Source organism: Genypterus blacodes, unplaced genomic scaffold (genome assembly GCF_046128005.1).
Source record: "Genypterus blacodes isolate CSIRO-AG114 ecotype Tasmania unplaced genomic scaffold, CSIRO-AGI_Gbla_v1 ptg000559l_1, whole genome shotgun sequence".
Classification (NCBI taxonomy): Eukaryota; Metazoa; Chordata; class Actinopteri; order Ophidiiformes; family Ophidiidae; genus Genypterus; species Genypterus blacodes.
Window position 1 is genome coordinate 287 of NW_027467299.1, and position 17,214 is coordinate 17,500.

Genomic DNA, 17,214 nt, shown 5'->3' on the forward strand with positions numbered 1-17,214 from the left:
AGAGAGAGAGAGAGAGAGAGAGAGAGAGAGAGAGAGAGAGAGAGAGGGATAGAGAGAGAGAGAGAGAGAGAGAGAGGAAGAGGGAGTGAGAGGAGGATGTGTTACTCTCACTCCAGCTCAAAGGGAAACATGAGCGTGCAGTAAGTCTGTCTCTCTCTCTCTCTCTCTCCCCCTCTCTCTCTCCCTATCTCTCCCTATCTCTCCCCCTCTCTCTCTCCCTATCTCTCCCTCTCCCTCCCTCTCCCTCTCTCTCTCTCTCTCTCTCTCTCTCCCTATCCCTCCCTCTCCCTCTCTCTCCCTCTCTCTCTCTAACACATCAAACACTCTGAGTCCAAACGGAACAAAGATCACAGCCTGAGAGTCAAACCAGGGAGGCTTAGTGCAGCATTCAACACACACTAATAAAGACACGCTCACATGCAAGTCCACACACAGACACACAAACACACACACACACACACACACACATGCACGCGTCCACACACACGCAGCTTCAAAGTGGCCTTGATCCGAGGGAAGGTCAAGAGCAGGCGGCGGGGCCGTTTGATGTAGTGACCCACACTGGGATCACTGGACTCAGGACAGACTGGTCACTTAGCTGTGTGTGTGTGTGTGTGTGTGTGTGTGTGTGTGTGTGTGTTGGGATTAGAAGGATACACAGCTGCCCAGCCAATTAGAGAGGGAAAGAAGGAAGGAGATGAAAGTGTGGTGAGGGGAGAGGAACTGCTGACGGAGGATTACACGCCACACACACACACACACACACACACACACACACACACACACACACACACACACACACACACACACACACACACACACACACACACACACACACACACACACACACACACACACACACACACACACACACACACACACACACAATCTCTCACACACACACACACGTCAACTAACGGCCTCATCTTCCAGAGCCTCATTCTTATTGTCCCTCTGGCCTGGCGTCCCTCTGGCCCCGCCCCGCTCCCGTGGCGTTACCTCGGCAGCCCTGCTCTCACCTGACTGTGTGACGATGACGTGCAGGTGGAGCCTCTGAGGGGAGAAGCTGCTCCACGTGTTCACAGAGGCGCTGATCCAGTCCAGCAGCCGGCCCGTGTGTTTCCTGTAGAGCTCCGTCAGCGAGGACAGGCCCTGCACCTGACTGAGCCGCCGCACGCTCGCCAGCGCCTGAGGGGGGAAGCGGGAGGAGCGGTGAGACACGCTCAGCACACACACTTCGTATTGAACACGTATGTACTGTAGTGTGTGTTTGTATCATGATCATCAGTAGGTTTCTGTTTTGATTGAGCAGTAGATGATGCACTGTGTGTTTGAGACGACATCATCATTTCAGTCTCAAGTCGGTTAATCTGCAACTCCACTGCACACACACACACACACACACACACACACACACACACACACACACACACACACACACACACACACACACACACACACACACACACACACACACACACACACACACACACACACACACACACACACACACACACACACACACACACACACACACACACACACACACACACACACAGCGTGAGAACGGCAACAAAAGTGCAGACATGACACGAAGGCCCGGAGCAGAACAACACGCCGTGGACACAGACACGCACAGGAAGTCGCACAGAGACACACACACACACACACACACACACACACACACACACACACACACACACACACACACACACACACACACACATACACACATGAGCCAGAACACAATGAGACAGGAATGAGACAGAGAAGAGTAAATAATGAGCAGGGTCCTTAGGGCAGAGGAAGTGACCTTTAGGGCGCTTCATAGCTCCCTTCATGGTCCCTGAGGGACAGACGGGGACAGAGACATTGTCTGAGTCACTGATCGGCCCCCTTTGGAGGAGAACTGGACCCCGAGCCGTCCCCTGATGGGAAAGACGTGCCCCCTTTCTGGGAAAAGAGCCTGTGTTTGCTCCTCTGGGTCCTTTCTCACCCTCCTCCTCCTCCCTCACACACTACAGCCGTCTGCGTCTCCTCTTTGACACCGAGCTCCGTCTGCACACACACGCACAGGGATGCAGACACGCCCACACACACACACACACACACACACACACACTGGTGGCGGCCTGTATCGGTGCGGTCCTTCCCGCTCCTCAGCCTCCTACGCCAGCGAGGAGTCAGACGTTATTTGGGGCCTCGTCTGTCACGCGTTCCCGTCTTCCCGTCTCATCTGGAGGCCGACCGCAGGATGAGAACCCTTCGCTCGCCCGTTAACTCACTGTTGTGACACCAGAGGATGTGGTGGAGCCGCAAAACGGTGGCTGAGCCTCACACACACACACACACACACAGACACACACCTGCCATGAGTCACGGCTCAGCTCTCCCTCCCTCTGCCTCCATCTCTCCCTCCTCCTCCTCCTCCCCCCCCCTCCACACAGGTCTGGAGTTAAAGTTCCACTCCTAAGGTGCAATTTCATCTCTCCTGTCTCAGTGTGTAATTACACTGTTGGTCTTGCCCACTTTGAACCTGCAACAAACGCTCGCATTCCTCAAATCGCTCGCCTCTCCACAGAATCCAGCCTCACCTCTCTAATAAAAAACAACAGGGATGGAAAAAAAAGATTGAGGAGGAAAAGAAAAGTGTCAGAGTGAAATGGAAGAATCCAGCAGCGGAGGTGAATTGCTGGTTACAAGCGTCTGGTTCCTGTGGAACAAAGCGGCGGCGGCGGCGGCGGCGCTGCAGATCGGGCCTGGCCGGCTTCACGCCTCTTCTCACCTGATCGCTCAGAGACGCCTCTTTGGAGAGGCTCTGCACGCTGACCAGCACCTGGAGCAGCGGCAGGCTGACGGAGCCGCAGTCTTCCTCACACTGACGCAGCAGCACGTCCACGCACTCCAGCAGCTGCTCCAGATACATGACCTGGGACACACAGGGGGGGAGAGGGAGGGAGAGAGAGAGAGGGAGAGAGAGAGAGTAACATTAGATAGATAGATCATGGCTCTCCATCACCACACACCAGGGAGCCTAACAAACACAGCGGCGCCCCGGCTCTTCTTCTACACCTCCAGCCACTGTGAGTGATGGACAAGATAACTGAGGAGAGGGAGTGAGAACTTTCCTTTTCCCTCTGCTGGCAGGAGTGAGAGCTCCTCTGCTGTCACTCCTCAGCTCAGAGCTGTGGTGAGCTCATGTTTAGACAAAGACTGAGCTCAGGCTCATTTCCATGCCATCACTGGGATCACGGCCTCTTTTCCTGTTTTCTCCCAGCCTGTCATTAGAGCTGGTGTGTGTGTGTGTGTGTGTGTGTGTGTGTGTGTGTGTGAGAGAGAGGTGCACACGCTGCCTCTTCATATGTGGAGGGTCCAGAGGTAAAGTGGCCTCCAGGTGTTTGCTTTGGTCTGGTGATGAGGAGCTGGGTGTGAGAGTGTGTGTGTGTGTGTGTGTGTGTGTGTGTGTGTGTGTGGTGAGGAGGGGGTAAGTAAGAGTGAATATGTGTTACAAATGTGTTCTAATACCTGAACAAACACACTCTCTCTCACAGCAAGTCAAGAACAATAAGGGCTGACAGTGACGTGAGCCGCCACTAGGGGGAGCACTACCCTCCCCACACACACACACTGACGAGTCTGAGAGGAACCCGAGCATGAAGCCCATTAAACACGCTCAGAGCATTAAAGGAGCCTGGAGGGCTTCATCTCCACAGACACACACACACACACACACACACACACACACACACACACACACACACACACACACACACACACACACACACACACACACACACACACACACACACACACACACACACACACACACACACACACACACACACACACACACACACACAGCTTATGGAGATTACGTGACAAATGGCGACAGACACAGACACATACACACACACTTAAATGATACACGTGTGGAAAACAACCATTAAGGAGGTTATGGAGGGAGAGAGAGAGAGGGAGAACGGAAAAAGTGTAGCAGTGTAATGAGTAGGTGGACACCTGCAGTCAGGAGAGGGACACCTGGATCCATGGGCCCGGACACGCTGCAGGGCCCTCCTGTGTGTGTGTGTGTGTGTGTGAGTGTGTGTGTGTCTGCCCACCACTGGATGCCCCTGTTACACACACACACACCTAAAGGGGCCGCAGCAGGCCACCCCACACTCCTCACACCCCGACATGGCCCTCTGCTACGGTATAACTGTTGCTATGGCGACTCACAAACACAAACACTGATGGAGTCCTCGCTGTTCTCCTCTCTCTCTCATCTGTCAGTTTCTGCTGTGTGGAGTCACACACACACACACACACACGACACACACACATGTCGGCGACCTGCAGGCTCAGCAGAACAGCGTCCATGGCGACGCTCTGGAGTGAGACAGAGCTGCTGTGTGCACTCCTCACCTTTTTGCTTGTAGCCCTACAGATACTGTGAAACCCCCCCCCCCCCCTGCCGCACGTCACCATGACAACCACGCACAACAGAGGCAGATTGAGCTGTGTAAGGTGTTTGTGTGTTTGCTGCTTTAAAACAACAAACCCCTGGCTCCTCCCCCTCACAGAGCCGCGGCGTCACTCATCACCGGCTCGCCTTTCAGTTTCCCCTCATGCTCCTGACATCATCTTGAAATTTACGACCTCTATTTTTTTCTTTGCTAAGCTCAGGTCATTTATTTTGGTAAGCCGACTTTTTTTCTTCCCCGTTTTAAAAAAAGAGAAGAAAAGAAAACAGTGACTTGAAAGAGGCGGAGAGGTTAAGTCTCCATATATCAGCGTCCTGATCTGCAGCTCCTTCCTCCGCTCCCCACAGAGCCCCGCCCCCTTCGCTCACTTTGAAGATTATTTATATTTCATTTCTTAACAGGCCGCATTTTGTCCCGAGTCAAACTTCACTTCCTCTCTGCTTCAAGTGGCTCAGAACTCTGCAACCAAACCAAGAGTCTGATACTTAGAGAGGACAGCTGGACAGAGAGAGAGAGAGAGAGAGAGAGAGACAGAGAGAGAGAGGGAGCTAGAGAGAGAGAGAGAGAGAGAGAGGGAGCTAGAGGGAGAGAGAGAGAGAGGGAGAGAGAGAGAGAGCTAGAGGGAGAGAGAGAGAGAGAGAGAAAGAGGGAGCTAGAGGGAGAGAGAGAGAGAGAGGGAGCTAGAGGGAGAGGGAGAGAGAGAGAGAGAGACAGAGAGAGAGAGGGAGCTAGAGAGAGAGAGAGGGAGACAGAGAAAGAGAGGGAGCTAGAGAGAGAGAGAGAGAGAGAGAGAGGGAGCTAGAGGGAGAGAGAGAGAGAGAGAGCTAGAGGGAGAGAGAGAGAGAGAGAGGGAGAGAGAGAGAAAGAGGGAGCTAGAGGGAGAGAGAGAGAGGGAGAGAGAGAGAGGGAGAGTGAGAGTGAGAGAGAGAGAGAGAGAGCTAGAAGGAGAGAGAGAGAGAGAGAGGGAGAGGGAGAGGGAGAGGGAGAGAGAGATGCAGGTGCTTCTGTCTCTCCAGTTATTTACAGCTTCATGGTGGCCTGCTCCTCCTCCCTCCTGTTTCTTGCCATGTTCTCGAGAAAAACTGCAGGTGCCATGTTTACACGAGATCTTATGTTGAATCACATGAAGCTCTGCCCATAGAGAGAGAGAGAGAGAGAGAGAGAGAGAGAGAGAGAGAGAGAGAGAGAGAGAGAGAGAGAGAGAGAGAGAGAGCGAGAGCGAGAGCGAGAGAGAGAGAGAGAGAGAGAGGGAGGGAGGGAGGAAGCAGAGGTCTCCCTCCATCTGTGTGTAAACCTGTGACCCGTCCTGTCCTGTTACATTTCACTCTGCCAGAGAGCGATGGAGGAGGACAGAGGAGGTCAGCTTCCTGTCCCATCCATCAGCCGCTCTGCCCAGCCCGGCTTTGAACCTCCCCGGGCTTCTTCTAAAGGCCTGACGGGGTGACAGAGACGGGGCGCACACACACACACACACACAGGCCGGTCGGTCGGTGCCCGGGCCTACAGAGAGGCCGTAAAGAAAACAAAGCCTGCGGGCCGCCGGCTCTGCTCACCGGGGTCAGACTAACCATCCAGGGGTCACATGAAATTAGTCCCATTTCTGTTATTATTATCCCAGGGAGGACATTCTTGCAGGCCCCAGTGGGAGTGCGGCGGGGTCACGGGCTGTAGGTGAGGCGGTGGCACCGGCTCAGAAAAGAACCGGCTTGTTATTTTGATATTGAAAGGGAAACAAATTTAGGGGGCGAGAGAGAGGGGAGGAAGTGGGAACGCTTCTGCTGCGGACAGGCGGGGACTTTTCCCCTGGCACAGAGTTATTTACAGAGAAACTCAGTCTAACATGCAAACACTGAAGGTTGAGGAGGGGACAGATCAGTCAGATGTTTTGATGATGGGCTTTGAAATATTAGATTTTAAAAACATGTGGCCCGACACAACGACAAACCCTCTGAACTCACACTCTCTCCTCTCCTCTCCTCTCCTCTCCTCTCCACTGACCTGCTGGTAATCCTGACAGACGTCCGGCCGGGCCAACGTGCTGGCGATCTGCTCCAGGTGTGGTTGAAGGAGGGGCTTGGAGCAGCCGCCCAGGACGGCAGCCAGCACCATGAGGGGGACCCAGGGGTGGGACGAAGAGCAGGAGGTCTCCAGGTGATCCAGCAGCAGCGTGAGGAAGACTGCAGGAGGGACAAAGGTGCCCAGCAAGCTCGCAGCTTCCAGGGACTACACACACACACACGCAGAGGGAAACACAAAGGCCGTGAGGGAGAGACAGGAAGTGAGCTGTAACATGACAGATTAAAGCTCTATGGGATGTAAACAGGTGCATCCCAGGTCCTTGAGAGCAGCTGGGCCATTTTAAGACTCAACGCTCCCCTCAAACTCACGTTGTCGACCACGTCCCTCTCTGTGTCGGTGCAGGCGCGGTACAGCGTGGCCAGGAGGGGCTGGAGGTGCTGGGTGCAGTGGTCCTCGGCGTGCAGCAGCAGCACACACAGCAGCTGAGAGGTCTTGACCCTGGTGGGCACCAGCCAGTCGATCACGTCGTGCGTGATGGCGGGCACCAGCTTGCTCAGGTTCCTCACCACCAGCTCTCTGCAGCCCAGACCTGGACGCTCCACTGTCAAGGCAGAAGGAGGAGCAGCTCACGAAGGTTGGTTTCACATCTAAGGAGAACTTCAGGTCACAGACTTTGCTCCGCTCTTCCTCAGTGGCTCCAGAGTCTACATCACATTTTCTCACTTTTTTTTTTATGATGGAGAATTTCACCCCAGGAGACGTGTCGGAGCAAGTGGAACACATTCTCCAATCGCCCACTACACTTCATCCCTCTCTCCCCCCTCCCCTCCTCTGTCCTTCTCTCTCTCTCTCTCTCTTCCCTCCCTCCTTCTTTCTCCTTCTCCTATACACACACTAATGAGAGAGGAAGAGAGGGCTACGGGAAGGGAGCAGTAAATCAAAGCCAAACACACCGGGACAAGACAAAACAAGCCCCTTTCTGGTCGTAGCTCTCTGTCTAACAGTGACCTCTTCACACTGGGAGGCCCGGCAGATTTATGACGGCAAGAAGAGAGAAAGACAAAGAGCGAGAGAGCGAGCGAGAGAGAGAGAGAGAGAGAGAGAGAGGGAGAGAGAGAGAGAGACGCTTCCTTCTTTCCTGTCCCCGGGCACAGCCTGCATTCTGCTGCGTTGTCGCCTGTGTGGCTCTGCGGCGTTCCAGAGCTTTAACTGAACCATAGATGATGCAGGCTCTGACTCTTCAACCAGCCTCTCTGAGTCAGTACCTGTTAGCTGTCATTCTGAGCTGATTAGCACAAAGACCTGCAGCTGAGGGCACAGGTGGAGCCGCTGCACCTGGACACTTTACCTCATGCCCTGGAATTCAGCAACAGATCCAACCGTAGATTTACTAACTGAACATTTATCCGCCTCTACAACCGAACAGGAGCTCATCTTACAGGATGTGAGGAAGTCTTTAATGGATCAGATCCATGTCATGTAGAGCCTGAGCCCAGGGACTTCCCTGCTCCGCTTACTGCAGTGGGAAAACATTGGATCTTAAGTACAGTATAAGTTTGTAACAAAGGACATTTGGCTGAGTAAGGAGGGAAATAACAAGGTTGTTGTCCCGTTGCCTGCTCCCTAATGTCCTTCCCCTCTGCCGGCTTAATAAATGGAATCACTGGGTGATAATTAGAGCTTTGGTTGGCAGAAGGCACCGCACTGTCTCAGCACCTCCTGCTCCTCCTGCTCCGCCTGCACTCACAGCTCTAAAGTCACATCATGAAGCTCCAGATATGTTGTGGATCTGCTCTGACAGCAGAGGAAACAATGCACCTCCATCATTACACCTTTAACAGATGGATGTGTCACATGGGGATTGCATCCTTTTGTAACTTCTATCACTATTTACACAATATGCATAGGTAAGTATAAAGATTATGAGTGATCAATCATCATTTGGTCGTTCCAGGATAATAAATAGTGAATAAAATCCAGACCCAAATTTCAGGAGAGTTTGTATTTTCAGTCTTTGGTTCCAAACCTTTGATAACAGCTGCTTATCTGTTAACTAAGACTCTATGAGATCCTGATTTGTGGAGCCATGACTCTGAGTCAGAGTAGTCAAAGTGGAGATGTGTGTGAGCTGTGTCTGACCTCCTGCTGGGTAGAGGGGAGGAGGGGTCAGGAGGAAGTCCATCTTGTCCTTAATGTCCGCCTCGTTCTCTTTCTCCCACTGGGCACCTGTCTGCCTCCACAGGTCAGCAGCTAGAAGTCTGCAGGACGGTGACACAAGCACAGATTCACCTCTGACACCATCTTCAGACAAGACATCTTCCCTCCAGGCAATATGAGCAGCGTTAGAACCCACACAACGTTACACAACACTGTAATACATTGTGCTGCAAAGCATTGTGGGTTATATAATTACTTCCTATGGAGGAATCTATAGATCTGTGCACCTTTACCTTATTTCTGGGATCTCGTCCTTAATGCTGGTAAGCAGGAGCGGGATGAGTTTGTGGAAATAAGAGTATCTGTCCGTCATGTGGAGCAACCAATCACCAACTACTGAGGTCACCGCCTTTCTCACCTGCACAGAGAGAGAGAGAGGGAGAGAGAAGGAGAGAGGGAGAGGGAGAGAGAGAAAGATAGAGAGAGCCGATTAACATGTGCACAGATTGTTGTTTTTTTGCTTTTGATTTTCATGTGAGACCAAGGGTTAATAACCAAACCCTACCTGTGAGTAAACATGTAATCAGTTCAAACAGCACATAACAGTTCTATAAGCTTTATATAAGCTTGAAGCGAACCTGTGGCGAGTCGTCAAACAGTCTCTGTGCCAGGTGAGAGAGCACGTCGTCCAGGCTCCGGCCCGCTCCGTGCTGGATCACCGCCCCGGTGGCTTGGATCACACACACTCGTACCTTGGAGTGCTGATGGGCCATGGTCTGCATCAGAGGCTGGATCAGACTCTCAGCCTGCATGTGGAAGTGCTCTGAGGGGAAGAAGTGCAAGATAACTCAACTCAACAAGTCAGATCACTACAATCAGCTCAGTTACTGCATGACATCATCACCTGGTACTGTTCTATAGCTTTAACAGTGATTATTCATGGTTGAGAGTAAAGTGAGTAAATAAACAAACGCATATTAAAGTGAAACAATGAACTCCAAATACAACAAATAGTTAAATTAAAGAGCTGACAGTGAATCTTTGAGCATAAACGTTATTGATTCTTTACTGCCTGACCCTGTGTGTGTATCTGTCAGTAGTAGAGCAGAGCTACTGTGTTGATGTGATGGATGGAGATGAGCAGTGGAGCCAATATGGCCGCCCGTCGACTCCATGGCAACGGACAACAACAACAACAATAACCTCACCCCCCTCCCCCCGCCCGGACCAACCTGGCACGCTCTTGGCTAAATGAACCGCACACCGGCAGCTTTGCCTCTTCACGTCCGGGAAAGAGTCCCCGATGCCCCGCTGCAGCACGCGGCTCACGTCGCCCACATGAGGCGCCAGGTGCGGCCCGCACAGCTCCACCGTCAGGCTCAGCAGCTCCAGGAGCGCCAGCCGAAGCTCCTCCGCCGGCTCCGTCACCTCCTTCTGCCCGAGCCGCTGGGCCAGGCAGGGGACGAGATAAGGCAGCGACACCTCCGGCTCTGGGACACAACGGATGAACTCTGTGACGGTGCCTATGGCCGCCTCCCGGCACCGCTCCGCCGGGTCTGACAGAGCCCTGAGGAGCGGCTTCATCAGGCCGGTGAAGACCTCCTGCAGCACGGCGCTGGGCAGGTGTTTGTCCACCGTCTCCCTCCTGATGAGCTCCACGGCCCGCGTCCTCGTCGTCTTGTTGTCTTCGCTTAAACAGTTGACATGTCGAGCGAGTCCTCTCAGCACAACAGAGGCGGCAGCAGCGTGTTCGCTCTCCACCGCCGCCATTTTTGCTTTACCCACTGTCGTTATGGCAACTGGTACTTCCGCAAACACACAGAGCTGCTTTACGATTCAAACGCTACAACTTTATCCACAACGACCGCGCGCCCACCATGTAAAATGTTAAAACTATAAAAAAGAGGATACAACTCACCGCACAAAATACTAAACAGTAAATAAACGGTACATTTAAGTGTGGGTGCCTATGTGTGTGTGCGTGTACGTGTCTTCTCTCTCTCTCTCTGTATGTATCTGGCGGCATGCACGGACGTTATTGTAATAATAACAGTAATTATTACAATGCTATGCTAATAACCGCCCCGCTAGCATGCTGCAGGTGTGTGTGTGTGTAGCTCCTCTGTATCGAACCAAACTTCTCAACAGGACTGTAGTTACGCATGACGTCATCGGCTGACACTTACTGTCCAACTCGATATGTATTTCTGAGATGTTCGGTGTGTTTACATGTTTACACATCCATACACGGTGACTGTTTCCGGTTATAAATGTCGTCATAACGTCTTTATAGCTTCTTCATCATTCACTCTGTCTCCCTCCCTCACCAACAGAACCCGAGCCACCCCGCCTGAAACAAGCGAACCTCACGGGTAACTACGGTGTTTTCCCTTTAAATCTTTATTTACATGCACGCTGCCTTCCTTTCTGCCGCGGAGACGATGACACGCTGACGTCATCGAGGCTGGCGCAGATCGGAGCTACAGCAGCAGCAGCAGCAGCAGCATCCTGCTAACGAGCGGCGCCTCCTCCCCACAGCGAGCAGCGACAAGCGAGCATCCTCCTCCCCGCAGCAGGTACGGTAGGGCCGCCCAGCGGAGCACCGGGCCGGACCGCGGTCATACCCGCTCAACACCGAGGCCCCGGGCCCGGTTACCGTCACTTGTCTCCCGGGGAGGTTCAGGTTCATCACCGTATGATTAGCACCGACGCAGCGGCTAACGGCAGGCTAGCTCCTGGACCGTGATGGAGCAGGTGCTTCAGTGACATCACACCGTAAACCCGCTTCACCGTTATAATGCGGACAAACTGCACCCGGGATGCGCCTCGACCACCCGGGATGCGCCTCGACCGCATCCATACTGGGTGTGATTGATTTATGATGCAGACTACAAACATCTGTGGTGTCGCGTTGAGGAAGTCGCGCGGCAGCACAGCAGCTTCCTGCTACACGACACTGAGCTATCTGACACTTTTACTTTTTGATATTAAGATTAAACTGGTGATGCACCTGTTTATGACAACCAAACCTCAACTCATTTATTTATAGATCTCTTTTACATAGAGACACGTGATGAACCTGGGCATAAAGTCATGTTATGAGGTTATATAAGGCTCTATCATCCCAATGTTAGTTTGCTCTTCCTGTCTCCTGCCTGTAAATATACACACATTATTGCCACATATCTATCTATCTATCTATCTATCTATCTATCTATCTATCTATCTATCTCTCTCTCTCTCTCTCTCTCTCTCTCTCTCTCTCTCTCTCTCTCTCTCAGAGCAGTGAGCTGATCACTGTCACATCTGTACTCTGGTCCTTTCCTCTTCTCCCTCTCTTTGCCCCTCCCGCTGCTGCCCTAGACCCCCGTCCGTCGGGCTCTACTCTCCCTCCCGGCCCTCACCCACCCTGTTTTGTTCCCGTTGCCTCACAGATAAAAGATAAGATGGCCACCTCCTCCTCAACTCTGGAAGAAGACGAGAGTTTAAAGGGCTGTGAAATCTTTGTGCAGAAGCACAACATCCAGCAGATCCTCAAAGAGTGCATCGTTAACCTCTGCATCGCCAAGCCGGAGCGTCCTATGAAGTTCCTGCGGGAGCATTTTGAAAAGCTGGAGAAGGTTGGTGATGAATAAGCTGCTCTGTTGCTCTAACTATGCTCTCTCTCTCTCTGTGTGTGTGTGTGTGTGGCGCTCTATCTGTCCTGTGCGGCTCTGTGTTGCTCTCTGTGGGGGTTTGTGTTGTTTACCTCTTATCTATATATATATAGGTTATAACACAGCCTCTGCAAAGGAAAGATCATTAATCATGTTATAAGCGGTGTGTAAAGGCTCACTTATGGGTTGATTGCTGTTTTAAGACTCTGGTGGACACATTTGAACAAACACACACACACACACACACACACACACACACACACACGCTGAGCTCTCGTGTGTTTGTGTTCACCACAGAGGTAAACTCACACTAAATCAGTTTGAAGTGAGTGGCAGACTCAGTTTAATGAGTTTTTATTTGTGATGAACTCTGTGTAACTAAAGTGAAGAAGATGAATGAAACGTCTCCTTGTCTCCTCTAGAGGACTTCTTATCTCTGAGCCTGTGGTGGCTGCTGTGCTTTGATCAGGAGCAGATCATGAGGTCTTTAAAGATAAAGCTCTTAAACAGCAGACCATAGTGGTGTGTCAGGTGGAGCTGGGGGGAGAGAGGAAGAGGAAGAGGAAGAGCTCTGAGACAGTGGAGGTGATTGTGAAGAGACATCAGATGGAGAAGGGCTGAAGCTCAGCATCACGGTGACCAGCTGAGAGTCTCCTTCCTATCTGCTTTAGGGTGTGTGTGTGTGTGTGTGTGTGTGTGTGTGTGTGTGTGTGTGTGTGTGTGTGTGTGTGTGTGTGTGTGTGTGTGTGTTTGTGTGTGTGTTTGTGTGTGTGTGTCTTTTTGCACTAGCATATGAGAGTCATCTGATCTGAGGCGTTCTTCACATGGTGAGATGTTTTCCCATGATCTCTCCAGGCTGTATTTATTCAACCAGGCCTTCCAGTCCAGTCAGAGTTTGATCATTTATGGTGTCGGACAGTTGTTACCTATGAAGCTCAAACCTCTGAGCCTCTGATGGTCTCATAGACTCCAGTAGCAGATCTTCATCCACATCTCCATCCTCTGTGGAGAGTTTCACTTTCCACACATGTAGTGATGTCATCATCTATCACCTCCACTCTGGAGCTCCTGGCCTGGAGGTCACAGGTCACTGTTAGAACCCTCATAAGCTGCTTCACACACTGGGAGTGATCTCCGGCCTGTTGTGTCCGTCTGTGTGTGTGTATGTGTGTGTGTGTGTGTGTGTTTGTACGAGAGGCGTCTCTGGTGTCTCACTCCAGGGAACCAGAACAGAACAGAACCCAAAGATGGTTAGAGGACACACACACACACCTGCTCTGAAATACACTCCTGCACCTCAAGCTCCATGTTTGTGTGTGAGCTCTCTCCCCCTCCCTCCCTTCCTCCCTCCCTCCCTCCCTCAGCCATTTTGTCAGCCCTCATCACTAGAGGCTGTAACCTAGGATACATGAGCATAGAGACACAAACTTTGTTCTCTGCTCTCCTCTGACGTCACGTTTCCCTGCTGAGCTCAGACTTCCTCATCTAGATCTGATCTGTGCTCATCTCCCCTCACTGTCTCTCTCTACTGCTACCTGCCTACAGGCCTGTCTGTCTGCCTGTCTGTCTGTCTGCTTTGCGCTGCCCTAAAAACATCTGAAGCCAGACAGACAGACAGACAGACAGACAGCACACCAGCTGTCTGTCTGGAGGTGCAGAGTTGAGTCTCCACCTCCACCTCTCTGCTCTTTTCTTTCACGTCCTCCTTGTTTTCCTCTGCCTGTGGTTGAATTCTTTGAATCAGCACTTTGGTTTCCACCTTTTATGAATTCTGCATGGCTAGCAAATGTGATGTCTCCTGTGTGTGTGTGTGTGTGTGTGTGTGTGTGTGTGTGTGTGTGAGTGTGTGTGTGTGTGTCTTCCTCCCCATGCCAGGGGAATGAGAGCCAGTGGTCCACTTGTAGGGACACACCTGTAGGTACATTTCCCACGGGCCTCACTAGTCTCAGGAAGGGGGGGGGGGAGAGGAGAGACAGCAGAGGGGGGGGGGGGGGGGGGGGGGGCTTTTTAGTTGAGACCCCCAAAGAGCTCCAACACTCAACAACGCTCAGGACTTTATAGAGGTGATGTGCAACGAGCAATCTGGGAGCTCTGTGCAAGCTCTCTCTTTGAACAGGAGACCTCTGTCAGCACTGCACACACACACACACACACACACACACACACAACCAAATTTCTGTCTATTGTGGTGCTGTAATGGAATAGAGGAGTGATGAGAGGACTGTTGGCTCCGAATGTGGTGCAGGACTCACTGCATGTGTGTGTGTCTGTGTGTCTGTGTGTGTGTCTGTGTGTGTGTGTGTGTGTGTCTGTGTGTGTGTGTGTGTGTGTGTGTGTGTGTGTGTTTGTGTGTGGAGTGGGCGTTGTTGTTTTTGGTTCATTCTGTCAATGGAGGCAGCAGAGGATGAGAGGGTCCACGTCACTGCTGAGGGGCGAACTGAGGTAACAGCTGATGGACGTCACACTGTTATGTATCTGATGATGTTCTGATGTTCTGATGTTCAGAGCGGCGTGCTGTCGGGCCGCTTGGTGCCATTTAGTCTGAGGTTTTGTTCAGTTTGGTGCTAAAGGAGGAAGGAGTATTTAATAGCGGCGGCTTCCTGTGCGTCATCACGTCTGTGTGGTTATTGTTTGGTTCATTAACCTGCACTCTCACTCTCTAATGGAGAGAGGCTTGTTTCCCTCTCAATGCAGCTCGCTTACGTCTGTGTCCTCTGTCGTCTCTCCTCTCCTCCCTCCCTCGCCCGTCCTCTCTCCCTGGCACCCAGCCGGCGATGATGACGCAGGCAGAGCAGCAGGGAGCAGGAGGGAGGAGGAGGAGGAGGAGGAAGACTCTGACACAGAGGAAGAGCACAGATACAGTACAAAACAGAAGAGGAAGAAAGGAGAAAGATGAATAGATTCGATTTTGTCTGAAACTAAAGCAGAATTCGCCAAAGACGTCGGCCCGTTGCCCTGGATACAGCAGCTGATAGGTTCACGGCCGACTGATGTGGATTAAAGACGCTGCAGATGTTCTTTGCTCACGTGGGTCTAAAGGAGTCGTCTGCTCAGACCCTCTAAACAGGGAACAGAGCGAGGATCTGTCAGACACACACACACACACACACACACACACTGTCCTCACAGCCAGCCCCTGACCCCATGACCTCAGAGGAAAGTGTGTGGGCGGGGCTGGAGGTCAGGCAGGGAGTCGGAGGAGACACAGCGTGGTACAGAAGCAGGAATGCACGGGAGGAAAACACGACGCGGCCGTGACAGAACAGAAGTCAGCATTGAGAGAAGTGACGTCCTGCCATCTGCAGACATAATCACCCTGAGAACACGCCGGCAGCTGGGACGGACACAGGGACGAGCCAGGGACAGAGAGAGAGACAGAGAGGGAGAGAGAGACAGAGAGAGGCTGAGAGAGAAGAGAGAGAGAAAGAGAGAGAGAGAGAGGCTGAGAGGGAGAGGCAGAGAGAGAGAGGGGCTGAGAGAGAGAGGCAGAGAGAGAGAGAGAGAGAGAGAGGCTGAGAGAGAGAGGCTGAGAGAGAGAGAGAGAGAGAGAGAGGTTGAGAGAGAGAGGCAGAGAGAGAGAGGCTGAGAGAGAGAGGCTGAGAGAGAGAGAGAGGCTGAGAGAGAGAGGCAGAGAGAGAGAGAGAGAGGCTGAGAGAGAGAGAGGCTGAGAGGGAGAGGCTGAGAGAGAGAGAGGCTGAGAGAGAGAGGCAGAGAGAGAGAGAGAGAGAGAGGCTGAGAGAGAGAGGCTGAGAGAGAGAGAGAGAGAGAGGCTGAGAGAGAGAGGCAGAGAGAGAGAGGCTGAGAGAGAGAGGCTGAGAGAGAGAGAGGCTGAGAGAGAGAGGCAGAGAGAGAGAGAGAGAGGCTGAGAGAGAGAGAGAGAGAGAGAGAGGCTGAGAGAGAGAGAGCGAGGCTGAGAGAAAGAGGCAGAGAGAGAGAGAGAGAGGCTGAGAGAGAGAGAGAGAGAGAGGCTGAGAGAGGGAGAGAGGGGGACTATCTGTCAACAGGCGTCAGAGCCGGTGTGTGTGTGTGTGTGTGTGTGTGTGTAGGTGTGTGAGCCACTCTGACCAAGTATTCAGGATGCTCACAGTGACCGAGTTGTCATAGCGACAAGAGCGGGGGGTGGAGCCTGCTTATTGCGCCACCTGATTGTGTGAGAGAGAGAGAGAGAGAGAGAGAGAGAGAGAGAGAGAGAGAGAGAGAGAGAGAGGAGAGAGAGAGAGAGAGAGAGAGAGAGAGAGAGAGAGAACAGAGAGTGATTTGCGCAGGAGCAATGGAGAGACGAGCTTTTTGCGGTCGAGTGTTTTCATCAGTCGACCTTTTCTTTAGCTGCTGGATCGTGGGGATTGCAGATATATTACACATCTCTCTCTCTCTCTCTCTCTCTCTCTCTCGTCCTTACTCAGTCTTCGATCTGGACTCTCCGCTTACAAACACGCAGGCTCGCACGCACACACACTCTCTCCCTCTCTCTCACACACACACACACATACACACACGTGCAAACACCCGGCGGCGGCGGCGGCTGTGCAGATCAGGCAAAGATGCTGCTGTGGCGTAACGTGTGTGTCAGGTGTGTGTGAGCCGAGGTGTTGCGGATCCCATGCACCTTCTGATACACACACACACACACACACACACACACACACGCTCTCTGACTTGATGCCCGGCGCCTCTGACAGGCTGAGGGACGCAGCAGGTCTGACCAGGGGCCCTCCATGACATGGTAACTACCTGTGTGTGTGTGTGTGTGTGTGTGTGTGTGTGTGTGACCTTTCCTGATTGAGACAACAGTCACTGGAACGGATTTGGTTTCTACTGGAGTTTGTTTGAGCAACTTGAGAGGTCGTGTGTTGTTATTGTGTTGATGATAGAGCGGCGTTTAGCTCTGCTGTGTGTGAAGC

General features: G+C 52.3%; 2 protein-coding genes across 2 annotated transcripts in view; one reads left to right on the plus strand and one right to left on the minus strand.

Annotated features, from left to right (window-relative positions):
- Window positions 1-1,019: 1,019 nt before the first annotated feature.
- dnaaf5 (dynein axonemal assembly factor 5) lies at window positions 1,020-11,011 on the minus strand (the record flags this gene model as incomplete). Its single annotated transcript, XM_076140317.1, has 8 exons — window positions 9,890-11,011; window positions 9,296-9,480; window positions 8,951-9,075; window positions 8,640-8,758; window positions 6,869-7,101; window positions 6,480-6,704; window positions 2,786-2,929; window positions 1,020-1,188 (listed from the first exon to the last, which is right to left on the minus strand). Coding segments are annotated over exons 1-8 (1,738 nt in total), but the record flags the coding sequence as incomplete, so codon positions are not given.
- Window positions 11,012-11,120: 109 nt separating this feature from the next.
- Window positions 11,121-17,214, plus strand: part of LOC142990505 (cAMP-dependent protein kinase type I-beta regulatory subunit-like) — a gene marked incomplete at its 3' end in the record, with an annotated part of 29,517 nt that continues 23,423 nt past the window's right edge. The window contains exons 1-2 of the mRNA XM_076140316.1: window positions 11,121-11,233; window positions 12,092-12,277. Coding sequence (XP_075996431.1) covers window positions 12,104-12,277 — 174 coding nt within the window. The remainder of the gene's footprint in view (window positions 11,234-12,091; window positions 12,278-17,214) is intronic.